Here is a 20,139-nt window from a genome sequence, read left to right on the forward strand (position 1 = left end):
AAGTTGGCCACGTAGTCTTTTACAAACCACAGTGACTGGTGGTGGTGATGGTATTACTCTGTTAACCACAACAAGTCGGCATTTTTATTTTAAGCTAGGATAATCTGAAGATGTGGATGCAATTTAACACTGCTGATCTCAGAGCTTTTTAGCCTTAGAATGGTGTTTAACTTATAGGAGCTCTCAGATTTGATGTTCAGGCTTGTATTTCCTCCACGTCACCACTCAGGTCTCAGCAAGGTTTTCCTTTTTGCCATTGGAAAAACTCTACCCTTCTCTCATCATTCTCTCTTTGCCTCCACAGTGCTGAATGTATATATTTCCAAAATAACAGCCTCACAGTAGATCTTGGCACATTTTTAGGGATGAAAGGAAGGGTTACTGCTCATGTGTAAGTAGGAATGTGATTGCACATACCAATGCTGTTTTTCATTTCTCCTCGCAGCTCCAGCCGAGGAGATGATGAAAGTCGGCATCCTTTCCCTTGCCTTTTCATCTAGTCTCAGTCCTCTGCAACCAACAGGAGGGAGCACTGCAGGAGCTGTACAATCTGACTCATGTCCTGTTGTCATGGGTTAACCCCAGCTGGCAACTAGGACCATGCAGCCGTTCACTCACTGGGCACCCCCCAGACCTTCATAATGTAGGGAGAAGAGGGAGAAGAAGGAAAATAATCTCATGGGTTGAGATAAAGACAGCTTAATAGAACAGTAACAGAAGAGAAAATAATAATAATGGTAAAAGAATATTTAAAAAAAGCAATGCAATCCAATTGCTCACCACCCGATGATTGATTGCCCAGCCTGGCCCGAGCAGCCATCGCAGATTTCTGCTTCCCGGCTCACCCCCACTTATATACGGAGCATGACTTCTGTGGTGTGGAATATTCCTTTGGCTAAAGGACAAGCGTCCTGTTTATGCTTCCTCTCAGCTTCTCTGGGAAGCTGAAAAAGTCCTTGACTTAATATAAGCATTACTTAGCAACAACTAAACCAATATGTCTTATCAACATTATTCTCGTACTGAATCCAAAACACAGCAGTCCCTAGGAATAAAATTACAAAATTGCTGAAACCAGGACACCTATAAATAAGAGGCTAAAGCCAGGCTTAGAAGCAAGTGCCAGGGTAAAAGTGCTGGCTGGAATGGTGTCATCTGAAGGAGGGTTGTTGTACGCACTCTGCTTATTTACTGCTAGAACAAAAGCTCTGTTTGTCAGGTATTTTTCTCAGATGAAGCAGCACCACAGAGGAATATGAAAGCTTATTTCCTGTGAACAGTTATGTTGATGCAGTGCAGTGCCGAGCTAAGCAGAGGTATTAGCTGAGACCTGCAATTTGTCCCCTTCAGCATAGGGTTTGGCCCTAGGCTGGCAGCCTGTGTGGGCAGTTTCCGGATGTGATGATACTTTTCCGAGTTTTCAAGGGCCTTCCGCTGCGTTATTGCACAAAGTCTCTATGTCCTCACTCTCCCACCACTTTCTGGGCATCTTGTTTGCAGTTCCTCTTCACTGCCATCCACGCATCATCCGCCCTGTGTCTAAAAGCTAAATAGAGAAGTTGTTGAGGTGCCACTTCGTCCCCTAGCAGAGATAACAAGGCAAATTAATGCTATGTTTAAATGTTAGATGGTTTCTTGCCTCCATTAAGTGCTAGCTGGTTGCTGCCTTCCCTACCTGCTACTCCATTCCTTTTGCAGCCCCACTCCAAGTGATGGATCTGAGCCTCTGTTCGCTGCCTCTTTGCACAAGAAGGGGTATGGGTTACTTAATAATGGCCTCAAAGGATCCTCTGCTTTTCTTCCCTTCCCCTGAGATACCCAGCATCATAAACCATAAAGCAATATGTTTGTTTATTAGTGAAAATGAAGCAAAGGCTGGATAATTTGAAAATACCAGTCTAGACCATGCTAAGGCTTCACCTTCCCTGTCACTTCCCTGCTGACTGGGGAGGGTAGATTTGTTTCTTGCATTACAGGGCTAATTTGAGGGTGACAGAGCCCTGGAACAGGCTGCCCAGGGAGGTCGTGGAGTCCCCTTCTTTGGAGATTTTCAAGACCCGCCTGGATGCAGTCCTGAGTAACATGCTCTGACAAGCTCTAGGCAATCCTGCCTCAGGAGGGGAGTTGGACTAGATGATCTCTATGGTCCCTTCCAACTCTAAAAAATTCAGTAATACAGGGGCTGAGCGGAGGCAGCAATCACTTGTCTGGGTCCCAGTCTGCAATCAGTGCTCCTTTGGGTGGCTTGCCCCATGGGGTGAGGCTCAGCCTTCTTTGCCTTCCCGGGGGCCAAGCTGGGGTGTGCCTCTGTGGAAGTGGTTTTGTTCCCCTGGAGCATCTACTTCAAGCATTGAAGTCCACTCAGGTTTAATGGTGTGAGGCAAAAGGCATTATCTTGGTGGGTGAGTGATGCTGGAGCATCAACCAACCCTCCACTGCCCTTCCCCGATATGCCAATGTATCAGTTCAGGACTCCCCCATGTATGTCACCCTTGAGGTGCAGACTCTTGTTCACCCCTGAGCTCCTGTGCATCACAGCATTCTTGGGGTTAAAATGGCATATTCCTTTCCTTAGGTTTGTAGTCCTCCTTATCCCTGCTGTGCAGAGTGAAGGCTGGGGTGAGCACTCTTCAGCTGGTCTGCTCAGCCATGGGGGGCTCTTAAATTCAGAGATTCAGGACACGGGTCCATGTCAGGCCAAGGGAAATCCAGGGACAGTGGTCCATAAGGAAGCGGTGGTCCACATAGAGAAGGCTCTACATTAGGCTGGCAGATGAAAAGCTCATCGAGTCGAAGCCTGTTTTGTTTGGAGTTGAAGTGGTTTAAGGGGAATCAAACATAAACATCATGCTTGCCACATTGGATAGGAGATTTTCAGGGTAATAGTGTTATTATAATAGGTATGTAAACTTGAGAAAGTTTAATTATTATTGTGGGTTTTTTATGGGATGTATCCAATCCCTAATTTCTCAGTCTTCAAAGGCTTTGTAAACATTAAATTGCACATAAACACGTACTCTGTAATATAAATAGAAGCTTCATGTGATGGTGGGATAAGTGGAGATAAAAGGTTAAACGATCTGTGGGAGGCCACAGGGAAGCCACCGTCAAGAAACAGGCCACCCGTATCCTGCTCCTGTCTTTTGGTGCTGAATTCAGAGTTTGGAACCACAGCTCCTTCGTTTGCTCTTCTGTGGGAGAGGTGAATGGCTGTTAGCAGAAGATAAGGTTGCTTGAGGTAGCAAATTCACATAGAAGCACAACGTGGGCAAGTGGAGATGGCAGAGATGGGGAGTTTTCTGCAAGGTGAGCTCGATGATGAATGTGTCGCATGTGGGATGTTCCACTGACTGTGGGTTACAGAACCCCAAGTGCACCCACAGCCCGAGGCAGCTGGCTCTTGAATGGGGAATATACTGTGTGCCAAGAATAGCATAGCTTTATGTTTGAAGATACTTTATGCTAAGAGCATGCGCACAGTAAAATACATACTAACTGCCTTCCAGTGTGCACCCATCCTAGCTCTCTGCAGACTCTTTTCCTGGTACAGAAGGGTTGTCCTGAGTTAACGGTAGTACAACCTCCCATAAATCACTTGAGGCAAGGTTTTGCTCGAGCAGCTTTTGCTCAGCTGACTTTTGAAATGTAGAGATTGATGCAACACCGGAGGCAGAGCCAACGTGAAGGAACAGGCAGCTGAAATGGAGAGTGTAGGGATGGCTGGGGCGGCTGACTGAGCGGATGGCTGGAGGCGGTGAGCTGTGCTGCAGAAGACACAGTTCAACTACTCGTACTCACCTGCGTTTCTGCGCTTACAGGCATGCGCCAGGGTGAGCTGTAGCAATAGATCACTTCGGTGCAGAAAACAGAGGCAACAGGGAGGCTACAGTACGGGAAGGATGGCCACGGCTACCAGGTATGGTAGGAAGGATGGCCAGGCTACCAGTCTGATCCAATAGACCTCTATTATCAGGGTTGTAATTGTCATTTTCAATATAGTCTCCCCAAAGCTGGTCCTAAGCAAAAGCTGTAGGTCCAGGACTTTTATACTGAGGTGCGAAATGAATCTGGGTCAAGAGAATGAGTTTTGCACCTGGCTCATGCTTGTAAGGAGGCAAACCTGAAACTACCAGCCGTGTTGTGGAAGTTTGCATTGAGTGCAGCTCCCTGGCCAATACTTCTCCTGTTGATGGTCTGGACAGGACACAGGAAAACGTTAAGGGCTCTGAAGGAGCAGACATGACTCCACTCTGTGGCTCTGGCCCACTCATGCAGGAGAAAATGCTCATCCAGGCATGGCAACACTGCTGCTGTCAACAAGCCCCACCACAGGGCATGATTCCCAAGAGCAGGCTACACACATTCAAGTCATGGACAGCTGGAGGGATGCTGAGACCAGCATTATTGAACTGATGGGTGCCACCTGGCCGACTGCAGCTTTCCATAGTGCCCTAATGGAGCGTCACACGGGAAGAGGCCTGCAGTGACAACAAATCCTCCTCCCTCCCCTGGGCTTTGAAGGAAAGACACAGGCCAAAGAACTGTGTGACTTGTTGACGGTGTGCAAAAATATCATCATTAAGTGGTTCTTGTGGTTTTAGGACATGTTTTTGGAACAAGAAAAACTTCAGGTAGGTGTCATAGGGAGCAGCTGTGCAAGAATTTGGTCCAGTGTCATTAACCTCGGGGTCGTGGTTGTGCAAACACGGCCTCAGCCAAACGTTTGAGACTCTGGAAGTTTATCCCTCTGAAAGCAGTGAGCCTGCTCCTAGGCAGATATGACTGCAGGATCAGGTCTATCATGACAGACCGTAAAATCCCACAGGAAGCTGCTCAGAAGTGGGCACTGGGCGTCTATCATTTCCTCTTTCTTACTCCTCTTTTTGTTTTTTTTTTTTTTCTTTCCCCCTTCTCTGTTACAAAATTGGAAATGGATGTGTTATTTTTCCAGCATTGGGCTCTCAAACAGAGCCATGATAATACCTTTTACTGAAGCCAAAAGCAGTAAAAAAATAATGCTTCACTGGTCACTGTGGAGAGGGCTCAAGCTGTCCAGTTGAGTGCTGTACGTTGTTGATATATCACCCCCATCTAGACTGGAGCAGCTTAACTTTCCCTGTCGCATCACATCTTTGGCTTGAAGTCAGTGAAGCTGTTCCTTAAATATTCAGTATTGCCTTAAACCAGGCCTGTGTCACAACGCGCGCATTACATAATATTTTCTATCTTTAAATCAGATGTATGGGGACCTTGCGCTCATAAACTGCGCTGAACTGACAGCAGCGGCGACGGGCAGGTCCCACGTCAGTGGTGGAAAGGATGAGATGCTGGTAGCTACAGTGGCATCTCTCCACACACTATGGTGTGGTGATGGCTTCCTGAGCCCTTTGCTAGCCAGGGTGGCACAGGGTTTCTCCTCCAGGCTGACAAGCTCCAGCATGGAGCCATGTGGCCAGAGCTCTTCCCTCTCCTGAGCCAGGGCTGCAAGGCAGTGCTGGCCTGGGGCTTGCTGCTGCCTTTGCCACCCTCTGGGAGCCTGCCTTCCAGCTCTGGCTTCTTAGCTTCGGCGACAAAAATACCCTCAAATATCCTCCCCCACCTCACTGTTCATGGTTTTTTTTTTTTTGGTGTCTGCCCCACACAACGTGATGTCTTCCTCTCCCAGGCTCTGCCAGCAGAGCAGTTTGTGCAGCGGCTCGCTTGGCTTACATTGCATAAATTGTGGAAGTGTTTATTTGGTTTAAATTAAAAACAAAATAAAATTGGCAAGGCCTTTTGTCAGGCAGATCGGCTCCTCAGTCTGCTCCTCAGATGGGTTGCAGGCGGTGGTACAGGGACGAGAATGAGCGCGGGGGACAAGGAGGCAGGGATCCCCGCTGAGCCCCTTGTGTTGTGACGACACAGCTCTTGGGAGCTGCTTCCCTGGCGTTACAAGATCGACTCAACTGATGGGATTTTTATTTTTTTATGATTTTTTTTTTTTAAATGATGCACTCGGGAATTTGTTGGCCTTCCAGATACACTCAGTTGTTGATATCTCTGAGGTGTCTTTTCAGGGCCAAAAAAGATGCGGGAGGAGCCAGCAATGCTGCAGGTATCCTTCCCCTGCAGAGTGTTACTGTAGCTGAATGTGGCTCTGCAGAGCAGAGATGGCTAACACACAGCGATGAAGGGGTGTTCACTCTCTATACTTGGCCACAAATTCAGGGATGCCCTTGGCGTTCAGATGTACTGTGGTTTTTACAGTTGGCAAGCAGAGCAGATATAGGTTGGGTGTCGCAGGTGAGTCTTGAGTTGGCTGACTGCTGGACAGCCAGACCAGCGAGTCCCATCATGGAGCTGGTTTCATGTCGGTGGGCTATGGGGCATCCTGGCTAGGATCAAAGAAGAGTTTCAACTCTTGTTATCTTCTTTGGAAGAAAATGGAGAAGCAAAAGCGTATTAGCAAGGAAGAATAGAAGCAGCAGAATGTGGTAGGGATTGAAACAACACACTTGCATTTCGAACCAGATGTTAGACTACACTACATTTTACAGAGTCTGTGTAAGTAGGACCATATAGTGTGTGCGTGTGCCTGTCAGCTCCCTCCTCCCTTCTCGGCACTCATCCTGGTGCACAGATATGGTAAGGCACAGTCCCTGCCCTGAAGAGTTTGCACTGTAACTGGATGTGGCTCGGGGAGGAAGAGAGCACCAGGGCATGCGGTGGCTTGTCTGAGGTTACACTGGGGAATAAAATGGAGAGCAGCAATTCCCATCCCATCTCCAGTGCTCAGCCTGTTGGGTACCAAGATCATCATGCAGCTTTTTATGCTTACTGCCCTCTGTGAAGCTCGATGCTTTATAGGTATTGATTATTTAAGCTTTGAGTTGTCTCTGATAGAGGAACATAATGATAATTATTAATATAGAAATTATTTGAAATGTAACCAGAGATAACATTGCAAAGGCAAAAAGCAAGATCTAAGCCAATCAATTCTTGGTATAATGTAATTAAATGAGGCTTAAACATAAAAAGCATTAATTCAGCTTTAATGGCATGAATTGGTTTGGGTTTCTTAAGAAGCAGTTGAGGAAATACAGAATAAAAGGGTGAACTCCTGGTCACGCTGAAATGGATGGGAGCTTTGCCATTGATTTCAGCGAGGCTTGAGTTCCTCCAGCCTTGCATCAGCAGCGATGCTGAGCTGCCTGCCCTGCCTGTGTCATTCTGGCTGCTGCCTTCCCTCCTTGCTCACCCCGCAGCTTCCTCTGGTGCTGGATGTGTCATCGAAGTCGCATCGCCCCAGCGCTCGGGGAGGAATGGGGATGAAGTAATGCTGCTGCCCGAGCCTGGGCCTAAATTGCATCCTGATTTTTTATTCATTATTGGGTACAGAAGATGGAGACGTTCTCTGGTGCCTGCTGTCTCGATCCACCAAAATAAGACTAGTCATGTGCTTAACTTCAACCACATGTTTTAGTGCTGTAGTGGCTTGGGTCTGAAGGGGCTGTGTATTAAGTGTAACTCCTTTTTCTCTGCTTTTGCTATTATTGTTAAAGCTGGATGTTGCAGCCAGCACTTCTGCACTTTTTTTTTTTTTTCCCTTTTGGAGAAAAAGAGAGGAATTTACTTTTTCTATCAGCAAGGTTGCTAGCAGTTAAATTGGTCTGTGTTAGGCTGGCAGTGCACGTCTGCTGTGACAGTGGGCTGAGTAAAGGGGGTCCCAAACTTTCCTGCTGGTGCTGGTTGCCTGCCAGTAAGTTTGTGCAAGGCTGGGGAGTTGTCTCAGAGGGACATCTCTTTTTGCCACGGACCTGATCCTGTAGGCTTTCAGCGTGCACAGCCTTTCTTGGAAATTGTGAGCGTGCAGGGCTGCAAGATTGGTCCTATCGTGACAATTTCCTGGTGGAGGGAAAAGACAGAAACTATTTTTAAATGAAAGCTTTGAATCAGAGGAATATTGCAGAGTGCAGCAAAAAATTGTGTCAAAACCCTGAAATCATGGACTCGGCAGTTTTCTCATGCCAGTGGTTTTCTTCTCTTCATGGTTTAAGGCTGTGTTTTTGGAGGACTGGGCTGAGTGTTTTTCAGCAAGATGTTTTTGTTCTCCCTGGTGTGCGTTATCACAGCAGCAGCATCATTTTCTGTGCGAGTCAGGCTGGAGAGAGGTGATGTGCTGTGATGTGTTCATAGGGGTGGGACTTTGCAAAAAAACCTGTCCTCTGCCTTGCACACAGACAAAATGGTTCTCCTTTAAGTTTGCCCAGGCATTCAGTATTCAGCCTTTTTTTTTTTTTTTTCCCAGATTTGTTTTTTTTTTTTTTCCTGTTTTTGTTCTCCCTGGTGTGCGTTATCACAGCAGCAGCATCATTTTCTGTGCGAGTCAGGCTGGAGAGAGGTGATGTGCTGTGATGTGTTCATAGGGGTGGGACTTTGCAAAAAAACCTGTCCTCTGCCTTGCACACAGACAAAATGGTTCTCCTTTAAGTTTGCCCAGGCATTCAGTATTCAGCCTTTTTTTTTTTTTTTTCCCAGATTTGGTTTTATGTTCTTACCTTGGTGTGCATTTCCAACTTTTCCTTCCAAGTTTCAGTGCTCAGTGGTCGCTTGGGAAAAGCAAATAAGAGAGACCGTGTGACTTCTTAACACTGGAAAATTATGTCCTCTTTTCACCATCACTCGCTTTTGTATAGCTTGAGAATGACCCAAAGGGCTCTTGCTCAGATTTTCATTTAAAACAAACCATCTGATTTGATCTGGATCATTATTTCCCCCCAAAGCTCTCTCAGAGTGATTTGAACATGTGAAAACAGGCAGTTTATAACCACAATTGTTTCCCTGCCTTTGATAGAGTGGTCACTAGTCAACAAATGTAAAATTCACTGCCTCTGAGGGAGATGCTTCAGTTAATTAGTTACAATCAGTAGTGTGCTAAGTGACTCACTGCTGCTTGCCCATGTATTTTTGCCTGCTAATCTCACTTGCTGGCCTTGCTGATCCCGGTCCGTATATTGCGGCTGGTTTCCCATAGCTGTGAGGAAGCACCCAGAACCACGTTGTCACAGGGAAGACGAGGAGCATCTTTCTCTTGGGCCATTTTCTCTGCTCTGGAAACCTGAGGGTCTGGGTGAGAAACTTCAGAGGTTTTGTTCTTCTGCTAACATGAAGTTTTCCAGGCCCAGCCAGGGTTTACAAGTCGTAGTTTTGGTTGCAAATTTCTGGTACTGTCTTCTAGCATTTTTCCCCTTTTTTTCTTTGCCCATGTGTTCCTTAGCACGTTCTCACTGTGCTCTGCATTTTCTGACTGCCTCCTTCCTCATTGCAAGGGGCTGCCTTTTTCTGCTGCTCTGTACCCAGGAGCATGCAGCTTTTGGTGCTGTTCTGCATCGTCCCCACTGATCGTTTTTGGGACTATGGGGTTTTGGCAGCCTCCCAGGGCTGCCTGTGGGTAACTGTGACCCCAGCTTCAGTGTAGTGGCTCTACGGGCGGTGCTGAGATGAGCCAGCCTGATGCTGCTGACACACTGCATTTGCAGAAACCCATCTCCCCCAGGCCTTTGGGGGCTTGTCTGCAGCCAAGGTACGTCACACCGTGCTGCGTAAACCACCAGGCAAAGTCTGACCTGGTGATGAGCAGTGCACAGGACCCTGTCTTACCCTTTACTGCTTGTATGTGTGAAGTTAACTGTAAGGGAAAATCAACCTGGCACGCCTTTTGGTTTTTAGTTTGAAAACTTTGGGGAGAGGCAGCGGTAAAGCCTGGTATTCACCCAGCTTTTGTTTTTTTTCCAGGTGACCTGGTGTCTCGAGCGATGCACCACCTCCAGCCCCTCAACGCCAAGCAGCACGGGAACGGGACGCCCATGCACCAGAAGCAGGGATCTCTCTACTGGGAGCCGGAGGCTCTGTACACGCTCTGCTACTTCATGCACTGCCCGCAGATGGAGTGGGAAAACCCCAACGTGGAGCCGTCGAAAGTCACGCTGCAAACAGAGAGGTAAGAGCCGCTGCACGGTGCTTAACGTCGTGGCGAAGACATTTTGTTAATAAATCAGCCTGGCTGGCTAATTACTAATTACAGCTTGCACGTGAGAGGCTGCGGAGCAGTCTGGTTTGGTTTAGGATCACCTCTTTGAAATCCGTTTCTCTCGCCAAAGCGCTGCGTGGCTGACCCAATATATATCAAAAGTGACACCCAGTGGCTACATACAGCAAATTGGTTCCAGATGTGCACTCGGGAGAGATTTCCTTTTCCTTTCGTTGTTGCTCAGCTCTTCTGTGTTTTGGAAAAGAAAATGAGAACTTCTATTTCTGGCCTAGCAGGTTTGGGTTTAAATGTGTTTTTTCTGTGCATTAATGGGGCTCGACAGCTGTGATTGGGGAAGTAGAAAATGAATAGAGTAGTGTGTAGAGAGGAGAGGTTGTTAAAGATGCTGGCCTCCAGCTGTGCCGAGTACCTGGGCACAGGAGTAACCTCAGGGCTGTCCTGGGTGGGGATGTGACAGGCTCTTTGCTGCTGTTGTCCCTGCTCTGGGGATGGCCAGCGCAGGGGAGCCATGCCTGGGGTCCCATCCTGGTTCAGGGTCTGTTGTAAAGTGAGAAGAAGACACTCCTGAAACTGGTGATGGGGTTACCAAATGCCTGCCAGCAGGCAGGATGCCCAGTGCAGGGCAGCTCTGCACCCGGGTGCTGCAGAAAGCAACCAGAACAGCTTTCTGGCCAAGAAGATAAAGCCATCTCCTGTCAAAAGGCCTCTAGTAGCACAAACCTCCACTGGTGTGCTGAGGCACACTGTGCTGTTTCCCTGCCGTGCTTCTCACCAGCCCTAAACCAGGCTTCCCCGGTGCAGAGACAAGAGCAGCGGCTGGTGCTTGGAAAGCACTGGGTATTCATTTTTTGGATGGGTATCATGGATGCAAACGCAAGCTGCTTTTTCAAGCTGGGCTCCACATTTACATCCCAATGTATGTATCGTGCTATACGTGTCAGCCAAACTCTGATCTGCACGTGTGCCCCGAGAGCCGCGCATACAGGGCTTGGTTATTGTTTCTGTACGAGGTCTGCATCTCAAAAGCGGCATTTGAGAATCTCATGGTATGTGTAATTGTAAATGGTATATAATATGGTATCTTCACTGAAATAATTTTGTATTGATTCACAGAATACAAGATGAAACTCTGGCGTTAATGATGTTGCTGGGAATTTTGCCATTTGCCTTTGCGTGGCATTTTGTTTCTTTTCAAGTTTGAGTTGCTCTGTGAGCGTTTGTCACTTTTTGCTCTATTGTTTCCAAAGTATGAAAAAAAAAAAAGAAAAAGAGAAGAGAAATGACAAGAATCCAGAATTTTCTCATTTTCCTAAATTATTTTTAATTTCATGACTTGTCAGCCAACCTTGTTATTGCAGAAGGCTTAACTCATGTCCAAGGGTGGTTAGTATGCACAAAAAATAATCAAAATTAGAAAAAACCCTCACCTGATCTGTAGTCCCCATCTGTGGGAGTACTGCCACTGGAACCACTGGGAATATAAAGGTGAATAATGCTGAGGCTTTGGTTTTGTAAGATTTCTGCAGACTTCCCTGTGCAAAGTGAAAAAGGCAGGAATATTTGAAAAATCACTTCTAGCATTTGCTTTAATAGGTTTTCCTTTCTCTGAGGTCGCCTTAATACATGTTCTCATCATTAGAGCAGTTGAAAAGCTGATTATTTAAAGCGATTGTTCTTTGCTTTATTTTGAATACTCCATCTGGCAAGATGTCTTCCTTTGGCAGGCCAGTTTAGCAACTGTGGTGTGCGGTTAGGGCCAGAGCAAGTACTCGGTGTTATTGCCAAGAGCTTGTGGTCACTTTTGGAAGGAGCAGATACTCCTCCTGTTGCCTAATCAAACATGCGTTAGTACTTAGCGCTGGAGTGGGAGCGATGCAGGGTTAAGCACGAGCCCGGATATTTCCATGGGGTTGTGCTCTGGAGCTTCACCAGCTGGATGTAACCATCCCGTGCTGCTCGGAAAGGAGATCTGTGAAGCTGATTTCTCCTTAGTGCTCTGAGGAGCCTCCCTACCTAGTTCCTTTTTTTCCATGCAAGCAAGCTTTGTGGTCCATGACTAGCTTCTGGTGGTTTTGGTTTCCATGATGGGCTTTTGTGTGTTGCGAGGAAGTGAGTTTGTTAAACATGACGTTTTTATATGCAGAATATTGGCAAGCTTTGTGCCTTATCTGCGTGCTCTCTTCTTCTCTGGCTGTGACAACCACTTTTATGTTGGAAGAAGCCCAGAAGGAAGCAAAGAGGTCCAGGCGTCTTTCCCCATCCTTGGCCTCTCTGTGTCCCTCCTGGTGCAGAGAAGCCAGGACTGCATGGATCTGGCTGTAGATGGTATTTCCATGAAACAGGGGTTGTCCTTGGCTACTTGGCTACCATCTTGGCACCCTCCTCTTTGACTTTGCATGCTGAGGGTGGAGGGGCTTGTGGGATGTGGCCAGAGAGCTCCCCCAGCACTTGCAGGTCTCCTTCCCACTCATCTCCAGCCCACTTGGATTTCAGCTCTGAACTGGGTTGAATTGTCCATCTGTGGAGGCTGGATATGAGGGGGAACCTAAAGCATAATCCACACGAGCAGTGTGATGGCAGACCTGCCTGGCTTAGCACTTTCTAGCACGGAAAGCGGTACCTCCCTCGAAGTCTTGGGGGACACATAAAATGGGATGTTTACCTTTGAATAAATCCGGTGCTTTGTTTCTAGGGAGTATTTTCTAGGGACCGTTTCTCTGTGTTTGCTCTTCATGGAGGTAAAGAAATGAGAATGCGGTGTGGTTTTAGTAGTGTTTGTCTTTACATAAAATAAAAGGGGAAAATGATTATCCAGCGAGGCTCTTGCAGGGGGGCTGCTTTCATGGGAGGGGTTGTGGAAAGTGGCCAGGATTGCTCAGAAAACCTGAAAAAGATTTCTCACTTCCAAAATGGCAATAAACCTAACCATAAGGTGGATGTGTTACCCTTTTCCACCCCAAATTCATATTCTTCTTTCAGTCTGGTCACTTTGGAAGAAACGCTCTGGTTTTTTGGCTGTGTTGTTGGTACCAACACAAGCCAGTCCTGATGGGGTGGATTATCTAATGGCCCTGGGTACCATGTAGATGGCTGTTTTGGCAGGTATGGAGGTACAGGAGGGGGTTTGGACCTGTTTGTGGGGTCCCTGTTCCCTAATGCACCCAGCTGGGACTTGATGGAGGCATCTGTCTTGTGCCTGGTGTTGCCTATGAAAGCAGTGCTCCTTCAGTGCCTCCACCTGCAGGCAGCTGCGGATTATTTAGGTTTGTTCATTCTTTCGTTTTCCCAGAAATTTAAAAAAAAAAAAAAAAAATGTGGAAAGTGGCCAGGATTGCTCAGAAAACCTGAAAAAGATTTCTCACTTCCAAAATGGCAATAAACCTAACCATAAGGTGGATGTGTTACCCTTTTCCACCCCAAATTCATATTCTTCTTTCAGTCTGGTCACTTTGGAAGAAACGCTCTGGTTTTTTGGCTGTGTTGTTGGTACCAACACAAGCCAGTCCTGATGGGGTGGATTATCTAATGGCCCTGGGTACCATATAGATGGCTGTTTTGGCAGGTATGGAGGTACAGGAGGGGGTTTGGACCTGTTTGTGGGGTCCCTGTTCCCTAATGCACCCAGCTGGGACTTGATGGAGGCATCTGTCTTGTGCCTGGTGTTGCCTATGAAAGCAGTGCTCCTTCAGTGCCTCCACCTGCAGGCAGCTGCGGATTATTTAGGTTTGTTCATTCTTTCGTTTTCCCAGAAATTTAAAAAAAAAAAAAAAAAGAAAAGAAATTGTAGATGAGACCACTGTTACCAAGATTTCTTTCTTGCTTGCCACTTCTGGTTTAATAAAAGGCTCTGTCCCGTGGTTGTGTTTTGCTTCTCAGCCTCTATAACACTTCCAAAATTATTGCAAGTAATTTCTCAAGCACCGGAAAGCACAGAATCTGTAGTTGCAGATTTGTGTGATGGCTTTTTCCTTAAGTGGTTCCTTAGCCACTTTTATCCACAGCTGTATTGACAAAGTCCTCATTACTTCCTAACTCTCCATGTTCCCCATTAACAACTCATTGAGAAGCAGCGGCTCAGCAGCTCAGCCAGTCCAGAACCACCCATTAATTCTGCTCACACGGCAGCAAAGTTCCTTCTCCAGCATTTCCTCTGCAGCTCCATCTCGGAGGAGCATTAACTCCCTGTATCTCCTGACAGCCTTTAGTTTTTCCCCTTGAGTCTTAATTGAATTTGATGGATACATGTCCGGTTTTAACCTTCTTTTCACTTCCCTTCACTACTTTTCTCTGCAATCCCATAGGAGCTCCCATGGGCTTTTTATTTTAGTGCCTGCCTTGAACACACACAAAAATTCAGGTCCCCCGCACGCACACACACATGCAAATCGTAGCCTGTAGTCATTTGTGATTAACCAGAAGGGTTTGGGTTATCATCTGAGTTTTGTTTCATGCTCTGATAGTTATTAGCGTACCTGGCTAATTAATATGATACAACTCTCTTAATGAGAGGTTCCACTGCTATAAAATAGCCTGAACTCATCAAGAGCACCTTCATAACTGGTACAGCTGTGTCCGTTGTATGGATTATACCCGTAGAACAATATGAGTAAGAAGATAACTAGGGAAATGTCCCTGATTTAAATTATTAGATGGTACAAACTCCATGGGTAGGTCAGTCTCCAGAAAAGCCAGCAGAGAGTGGAGGGAATGATGGGGAGTGCTGATGAAGGGCAGGTAAAGTGCTAGCACTGGGAATGTGGACGTCCTGCTATGAAATGTATTCACCTTGTAACGTATATCTGAAGAGGACATTACACATGCTTGATGTGCCAGTATGGCATAGCCCTGTGTAACCCTATATCGTTTTATCCATTGCTTAATTGAAAAATTCAGATGGTAAAACTGTGACCTCACTGAACTCAAAGTTAACACCAGCGTTGATTTTGCTGGGAGCCTCTGAAAAGAAATCCCTATTCCATCCTTACATAAATCCTCTAGATTTGCATCCTAAATGTCAAACTTCCCACTTTTTAAAAATCCCTTCAGAAGTGGTATTGGCAGCTGCCTGCAGCATGTGAGACTGCACATGTTACAAGAAATAGTTCAGGCAGTATTCGTAGCTGGGCTGTCAGACAGTATATCCTTGCTGGGCTGGGGCTGTATTCTGCATTTAATTTATCATTTTTTTCAATAGAGAAAACTGCGTGCAGCGCTGCGAGAACAGTGCGTTACCCGGGCCATTCTGCACCACGCTCCCAATGCTGGTGTCTCTTCAGGGATTTACTCTACAGCCAGTCATGTCAAATCTGATGTTGAAACTGCCTGTGAAACATTTCCCCGTTGTGGTTACTGGCCGAGTCATCACTTTGAGTTGGTTGCGTTTCAAGTCTGAACCATTAAGGTTTTTAATGCAGGAGAGGCAACGGGGATGGCGCATTTGAGGACTGGGTGGAAGTTCGAAACCTGTGACTTGTAGATACCCTTGTGCGGGCTCTGAAGCATCGATGTCTTGGTACATGAAAGCCTGAGGGTAAACCCTCCCTCTGCTTAGGTTGGTCTCATTGAAGCTTGTGTGAGAGCAAGGAGAATTGATCCTTCTGCCTGAACAAAATGCAGAATTGGCTTTTTCAGAGGCTGGTTGCTCGGGTCATTCTTAGCTGGGCTTCTGGGGTTGCAGAGGAGGTACCTAGTGTGGGAGAGCTGCGTGGGCTCGTGTGGTACATCCGTCGGTGCTGCCGGGTCCCTGGGCAGGAGCAGGGACCTCAGAAGGTATTTCCTTGCCAGGAATACAAGTAGCTTATGGTGCCAATATAAAATATTAGTTTTGCAGCCCAGAAATCCATCTGAAATGTATGCTAAACATTGGAAAAAAAACATGCTTTTTTATCCTCCAATAACACTAAGAGCGGACTAGCATTGCATATATGGTTTCATCGTATGTTCTAAATGAAAACTGTCAGAACTGAGAAGCGTTTCAGTTTGTACGCTGGGATTTTCTGAGAGACCACTCATAAAAACATCAGCATAAAACCAAACAAATGAAAAGACCTTTTCCTAATGTTAAAGTTGCTGACTCATATCTGCAAGCAGAAACATCTCCCTGTCTTTCTCTAGATAGGCTTTTCATTGCAAAAGTACAGCCTTCGACTTCTCAGAAGCGCTGTTAAATCTACAATTGTAAAAGCAATCAGTAAAAAAGCAGTGATCTGTGTGGAGGACTTCGGCTGCCATTGCTGTGCAGTTTTGCAGTCACCACTCCTTGGCTGGAGTGAATGAAGAACTCAACACCTACCACAGCAGCATCCTCCTCAGTGGCTGAAAGATCCTGCGAACAGGAATAATCCAAAGCAATTGCGATAATTGAACCATACAGAAGGTGTTAAAGCAAGGTCTGGTCTACGCTGCTGTGTGCACTTCACAGCTGGTGAAACTGAGGTCGGGACAGTGTGAGGTGGCTGTGGGAATTCATATCTGAGTAAGATTAGCCTTTGGGAATGTCTGCATTCCCATCCTGATCCAGACCATGAAGCCAGTCCTCTCTGTAGTGGTTGATTTAATTTATGCAGTGAGTGTGTTTGTGTGGCGGGGCAAGTGCTCAGCATCTGAAGAAGAGCAGTGTGAAGTGCCCCCGGAAATAGAGAAGCCGCTGTGCTGCACTTGAAACGATGTTTTTTTTCCTTTGAGCACTGTGATTATTTGAGGAAACTTCTCCTGCGTGCTTGATGAGCTGCTGGACCACTCTGCAGGCTCTGCTGTGAGCAAGGGGCTGGTGGCCATCCCGAAATAGCTGTGAGAGGTGCTGGGCATCAGGAGGGAATGAGGAGGGATGCTTGATGAAGGGAGGAACTGGAAAAGTGAGGGTTTGTGGGGCTCTGATAATTCCCCTTTGTGTTGAAGTAAGCACCAGGGATGCAGGGCATAGAATGGTAGAATCATATGCTCCAAGAGGAGCTGGTTGTCCCCTTGCTAAGGATGACGGAGACAGTGCCCAGAAGGGTCCAGCCCTTTTGGGATCTGCTTTTTGTTGACATCCCCCTCCCACCTCCCAGCTTTTTTTTGCGTGGGATGGGGATTGCTTTGTGCAGAGACCTCTCCCTGCATCCCCATCTGGCATCTTTTTCGCCTTAGATGACAGTTCAGGAAAATACAAGCCTGTGCCAAAATCCATTCTTTATTTGGGACATTGCTGAAGCTCATGCTTAACTTTGAACTGCAGTGAATTAAAGAGGATGGGAGCACATGTTTAAAGTTAAGCGCAGGTAGAAAGGTAGGCTGGAGGAGGAGATCAGGGTGCTCACCTACCTGCACCCCTGTCAGATGCTTCTGCAGTAGTCACATTGCTCCTGACTTTCCACATCGTTCAGGTTAGAGTCAAGCCCAGCACATTCCTACAATGGTTACATTAATTTCATTAAGGCATGGGCTTCCAAGATTTATAACTAGGTGACTTACCTGCTATGGGTCTGCCCTAGGCCACAAAAGTACCAAAGTCTCCTGGTTGTTACCTGCCTTTGTACAGCAGAGATAAATCAATGTATACATCAACGATGTGATGCATTTGTTTTTGCATGGTGTCATTTGAAAAGTGAAATATGTCTCGCTGATATCATGCTGTCTTGTGGGTTGTCACCTCTCTATAACTTTGTGTTCCTCTTTCTCTTTTGGCACACAAACAGCATTAAAAAAAAAAATCCCCTTCACGTGGAGCATTGACTCTTGAAGGGTATTTTTAACCTATTGCACTCAACCATATTTGGTTCTCTTCTCAAAATACAAATTCCCAGACGTGCTCAGATGTACAGTGATTGGGTGGTGGGGGTTTTTTTTGCCTTGGAAAAAGGAATGTAATATATTCTGAGCAAGCTCCGTGTCCTCATGTAAGGACTGAAATTGGGCTTTAGAGAAAATCCCTCCGCTTCCGCCGAACACCAGTTCTCTTCCCTTTTGGGATTTATTGCATCAAATAGCTCATTTCTGTTTCTCAGTTGAAGTTTGCAAGACCAGGAAAGGAAAAAAATGCAATTTTATCATGCAATTACCGTAGTACCTGTAAATAATTTTATTTTCTCTGCTCCTTACTGTGGTGGGGTATATTTTCTGCTGTATGAGTTTCTCACCTGCATGAGAGAGGAGAATAAAGGGTGAACCCCCAAGTCCTGTGTTCAGCCATGGACCTCTTCTCTTCTGTTCACCCAGCAGATGCTGTAGAAAGGCTCCATCCAAGTCTATCTTCATTTCTCTGATCCAGACTATGTTTTCTCATGCAAACCATAACCTAGAATTTAAGTTTCCCTTTAATTGTTTTCCTACCATCAAGTTTTGTGGGTAGCTATGTGCATTTTTACACTTCCAGTGTGATTTGCAGCTCCCTCTCTGCTGTTTACTCAGCAAGTGATGGAAACAACTCCCACTGATCACTTATCCCCAGCTATTTAGCGCTGCAAGAGAAGGGTCCCTTCTGCTCTGGAGACATGTGTCACAGGTGACCTGGGAAGCAGGTCACCTTTCAGGAGCAGATACACCCCTGCTTCTCCCCTCTCCCTCCTCTGACTGCCGTCACCGTCATGACAAATGAGCTGGGTTATGGAAATCATTTCGCGGGAGCTGTGGGAGAAGATGTTCTGTCCTTATCTGCCTCCCTACGTGGCCGTGGCAGGTCTGGGGAAAGCAAAAAGCCTTGGAAACAAATGCAGCCTGGTCTTGAGGAGACGGCGATGCGTTTGAATAGAATAATGATGAAAGTGGCAAGTCAGGCAAAGATGCCATATTTCAAAAGGAGGTTGTTCATTTAAGCAAGCGCCTGTGGGATTTGGGAACCTGGCATTGCAGGGAAAGTTGGTGGCCTCAGGGCTTCTCTGTCCTTCGGCGCTTGTGAAAAATAACTCATCCCTCCTCAAGAATATTAATATCAGAGCTATATAAAGTCATGTCTTCAAAAGAGAAATAAATGGCATAAAGAGCTATAAATAGGAAAAGGATATTCCAGAATCAACATCTTCTTAAATAATTTTGCTCAGGGTAGATCCTTTTGGGGTAAAGTTACATATTTAAAATGTAAATTGTTTGCCTGCTGGGCACCTACTCTGGACCTTTTTTTTTTTCTCTCCTCTCCATGAAAAGGGACCCCAGAAGGAAAGGCAAGTAAAGAAAAACAATAACGGAATAAAAATGAGCAGGAAAAGGGAAGGGAGCAAAAGTAGGGGATGATGCTGCACTAATAGGAACATTTCCAGTGTTAGAATGATACACTGGGCTAATAAACAGAAAGAATACACAGTTAAAATGAGGGGGAAAGGGAGCCACATAGGAAATGAAACAAAAGAAGAAGGTTCAGAAGAAGAAGGTAAGAGCAGGTTAATTACAGACATTCCTTGAGGACAGTAGTCATTTACAAGTTTCATCTCTCTTTTTTATCCTTTTTAATATTACAGCAATTTCTGTTAACATCCCTTAGCCATGGTATCTACTTAACAGTGTAGATGAAACAGTTTCACTGGGTCTAAATAGTTTTCAGCAATACTGACTAAATGCAGGACTTGCAGCATAGTTTTCAAGTAGCTCTTGGACAGATTTAATATTTTGTTAATGACTTTGCATATTTTAGAATGATGAAGTGGGCATGAAAACCTGTTGGGGATGGGAGGGTAGTTGCTGCAGCCTGGGCTGCTCTGGGGATTTTGCCTGCCTTGACCTAATAGGCAGCGGACCTTCCAAGATGTTCAGCTGCAGCTATTTATTTACTTTTTAAACTCCAAACTAGGGCTTGAAGCTATGGTTCTCATTTAAGGTTTGGCATTTTCCACTTGGTCCCCAAATAATTCTCAGTGTAGATGGGGCTAACTGTATGCTGTGTGCTTCACGTAAGGCATGGCTGTCCAGATCTTGTGTACCAAAGGACTAGATCTCCAATAGTGGGGGGCTATTGCTTGTGACTCCAATAGTTGCTCAAGTGGGGGCTCTGTCCCAGAGTCCCACCATCCACTTCGGGGGGTTGGTTTTGTGTACTTTTGACTCAAGTGGCAGAACAGCTAGTACGCAAAGGTGTGGTGGTTTGATAGAAGGAACAGTAGACTTAAAATGAAACGAAACTGCCTGGTTTCTGATGCTGC

At 46.2% G+C, this 20,139-nt stretch overlaps 1 protein-coding gene across 2 annotated transcripts in view; it reads left to right on the top strand.

The window, feature by feature from the left end:
- The window catches only part of BTBD11 (BTB (POZ) domain containing 11), a 178,846-nt gene that overhangs the window by 105,231 nt on the left and 53,476 nt on the right, over positions 1 to 20,139 (top strand). For both annotated transcript variants that reach the window (XM_014964254.1, XM_014964253.1), the window contains exon 3: positions 9,775 to 9,979. In XM_014964254.1, the coding sequence (XP_014819740.1) occupies positions 9,775 to 9,979 (205 nt within the window). The remainder of the gene's footprint in view (positions 1 to 9,774; positions 9,980 to 20,139) is intronic.

Source organism: Calidris pugnax, unplaced genomic scaffold (assembly GCF_001431845.1).
Source record: "Calidris pugnax isolate Ruff unplaced genomic scaffold, ASM143184v1 scaffold44, whole genome shotgun sequence".
NCBI lineage: Eukaryota > Metazoa > Chordata > Aves > Charadriiformes > Scolopacidae > Calidris > Calidris pugnax.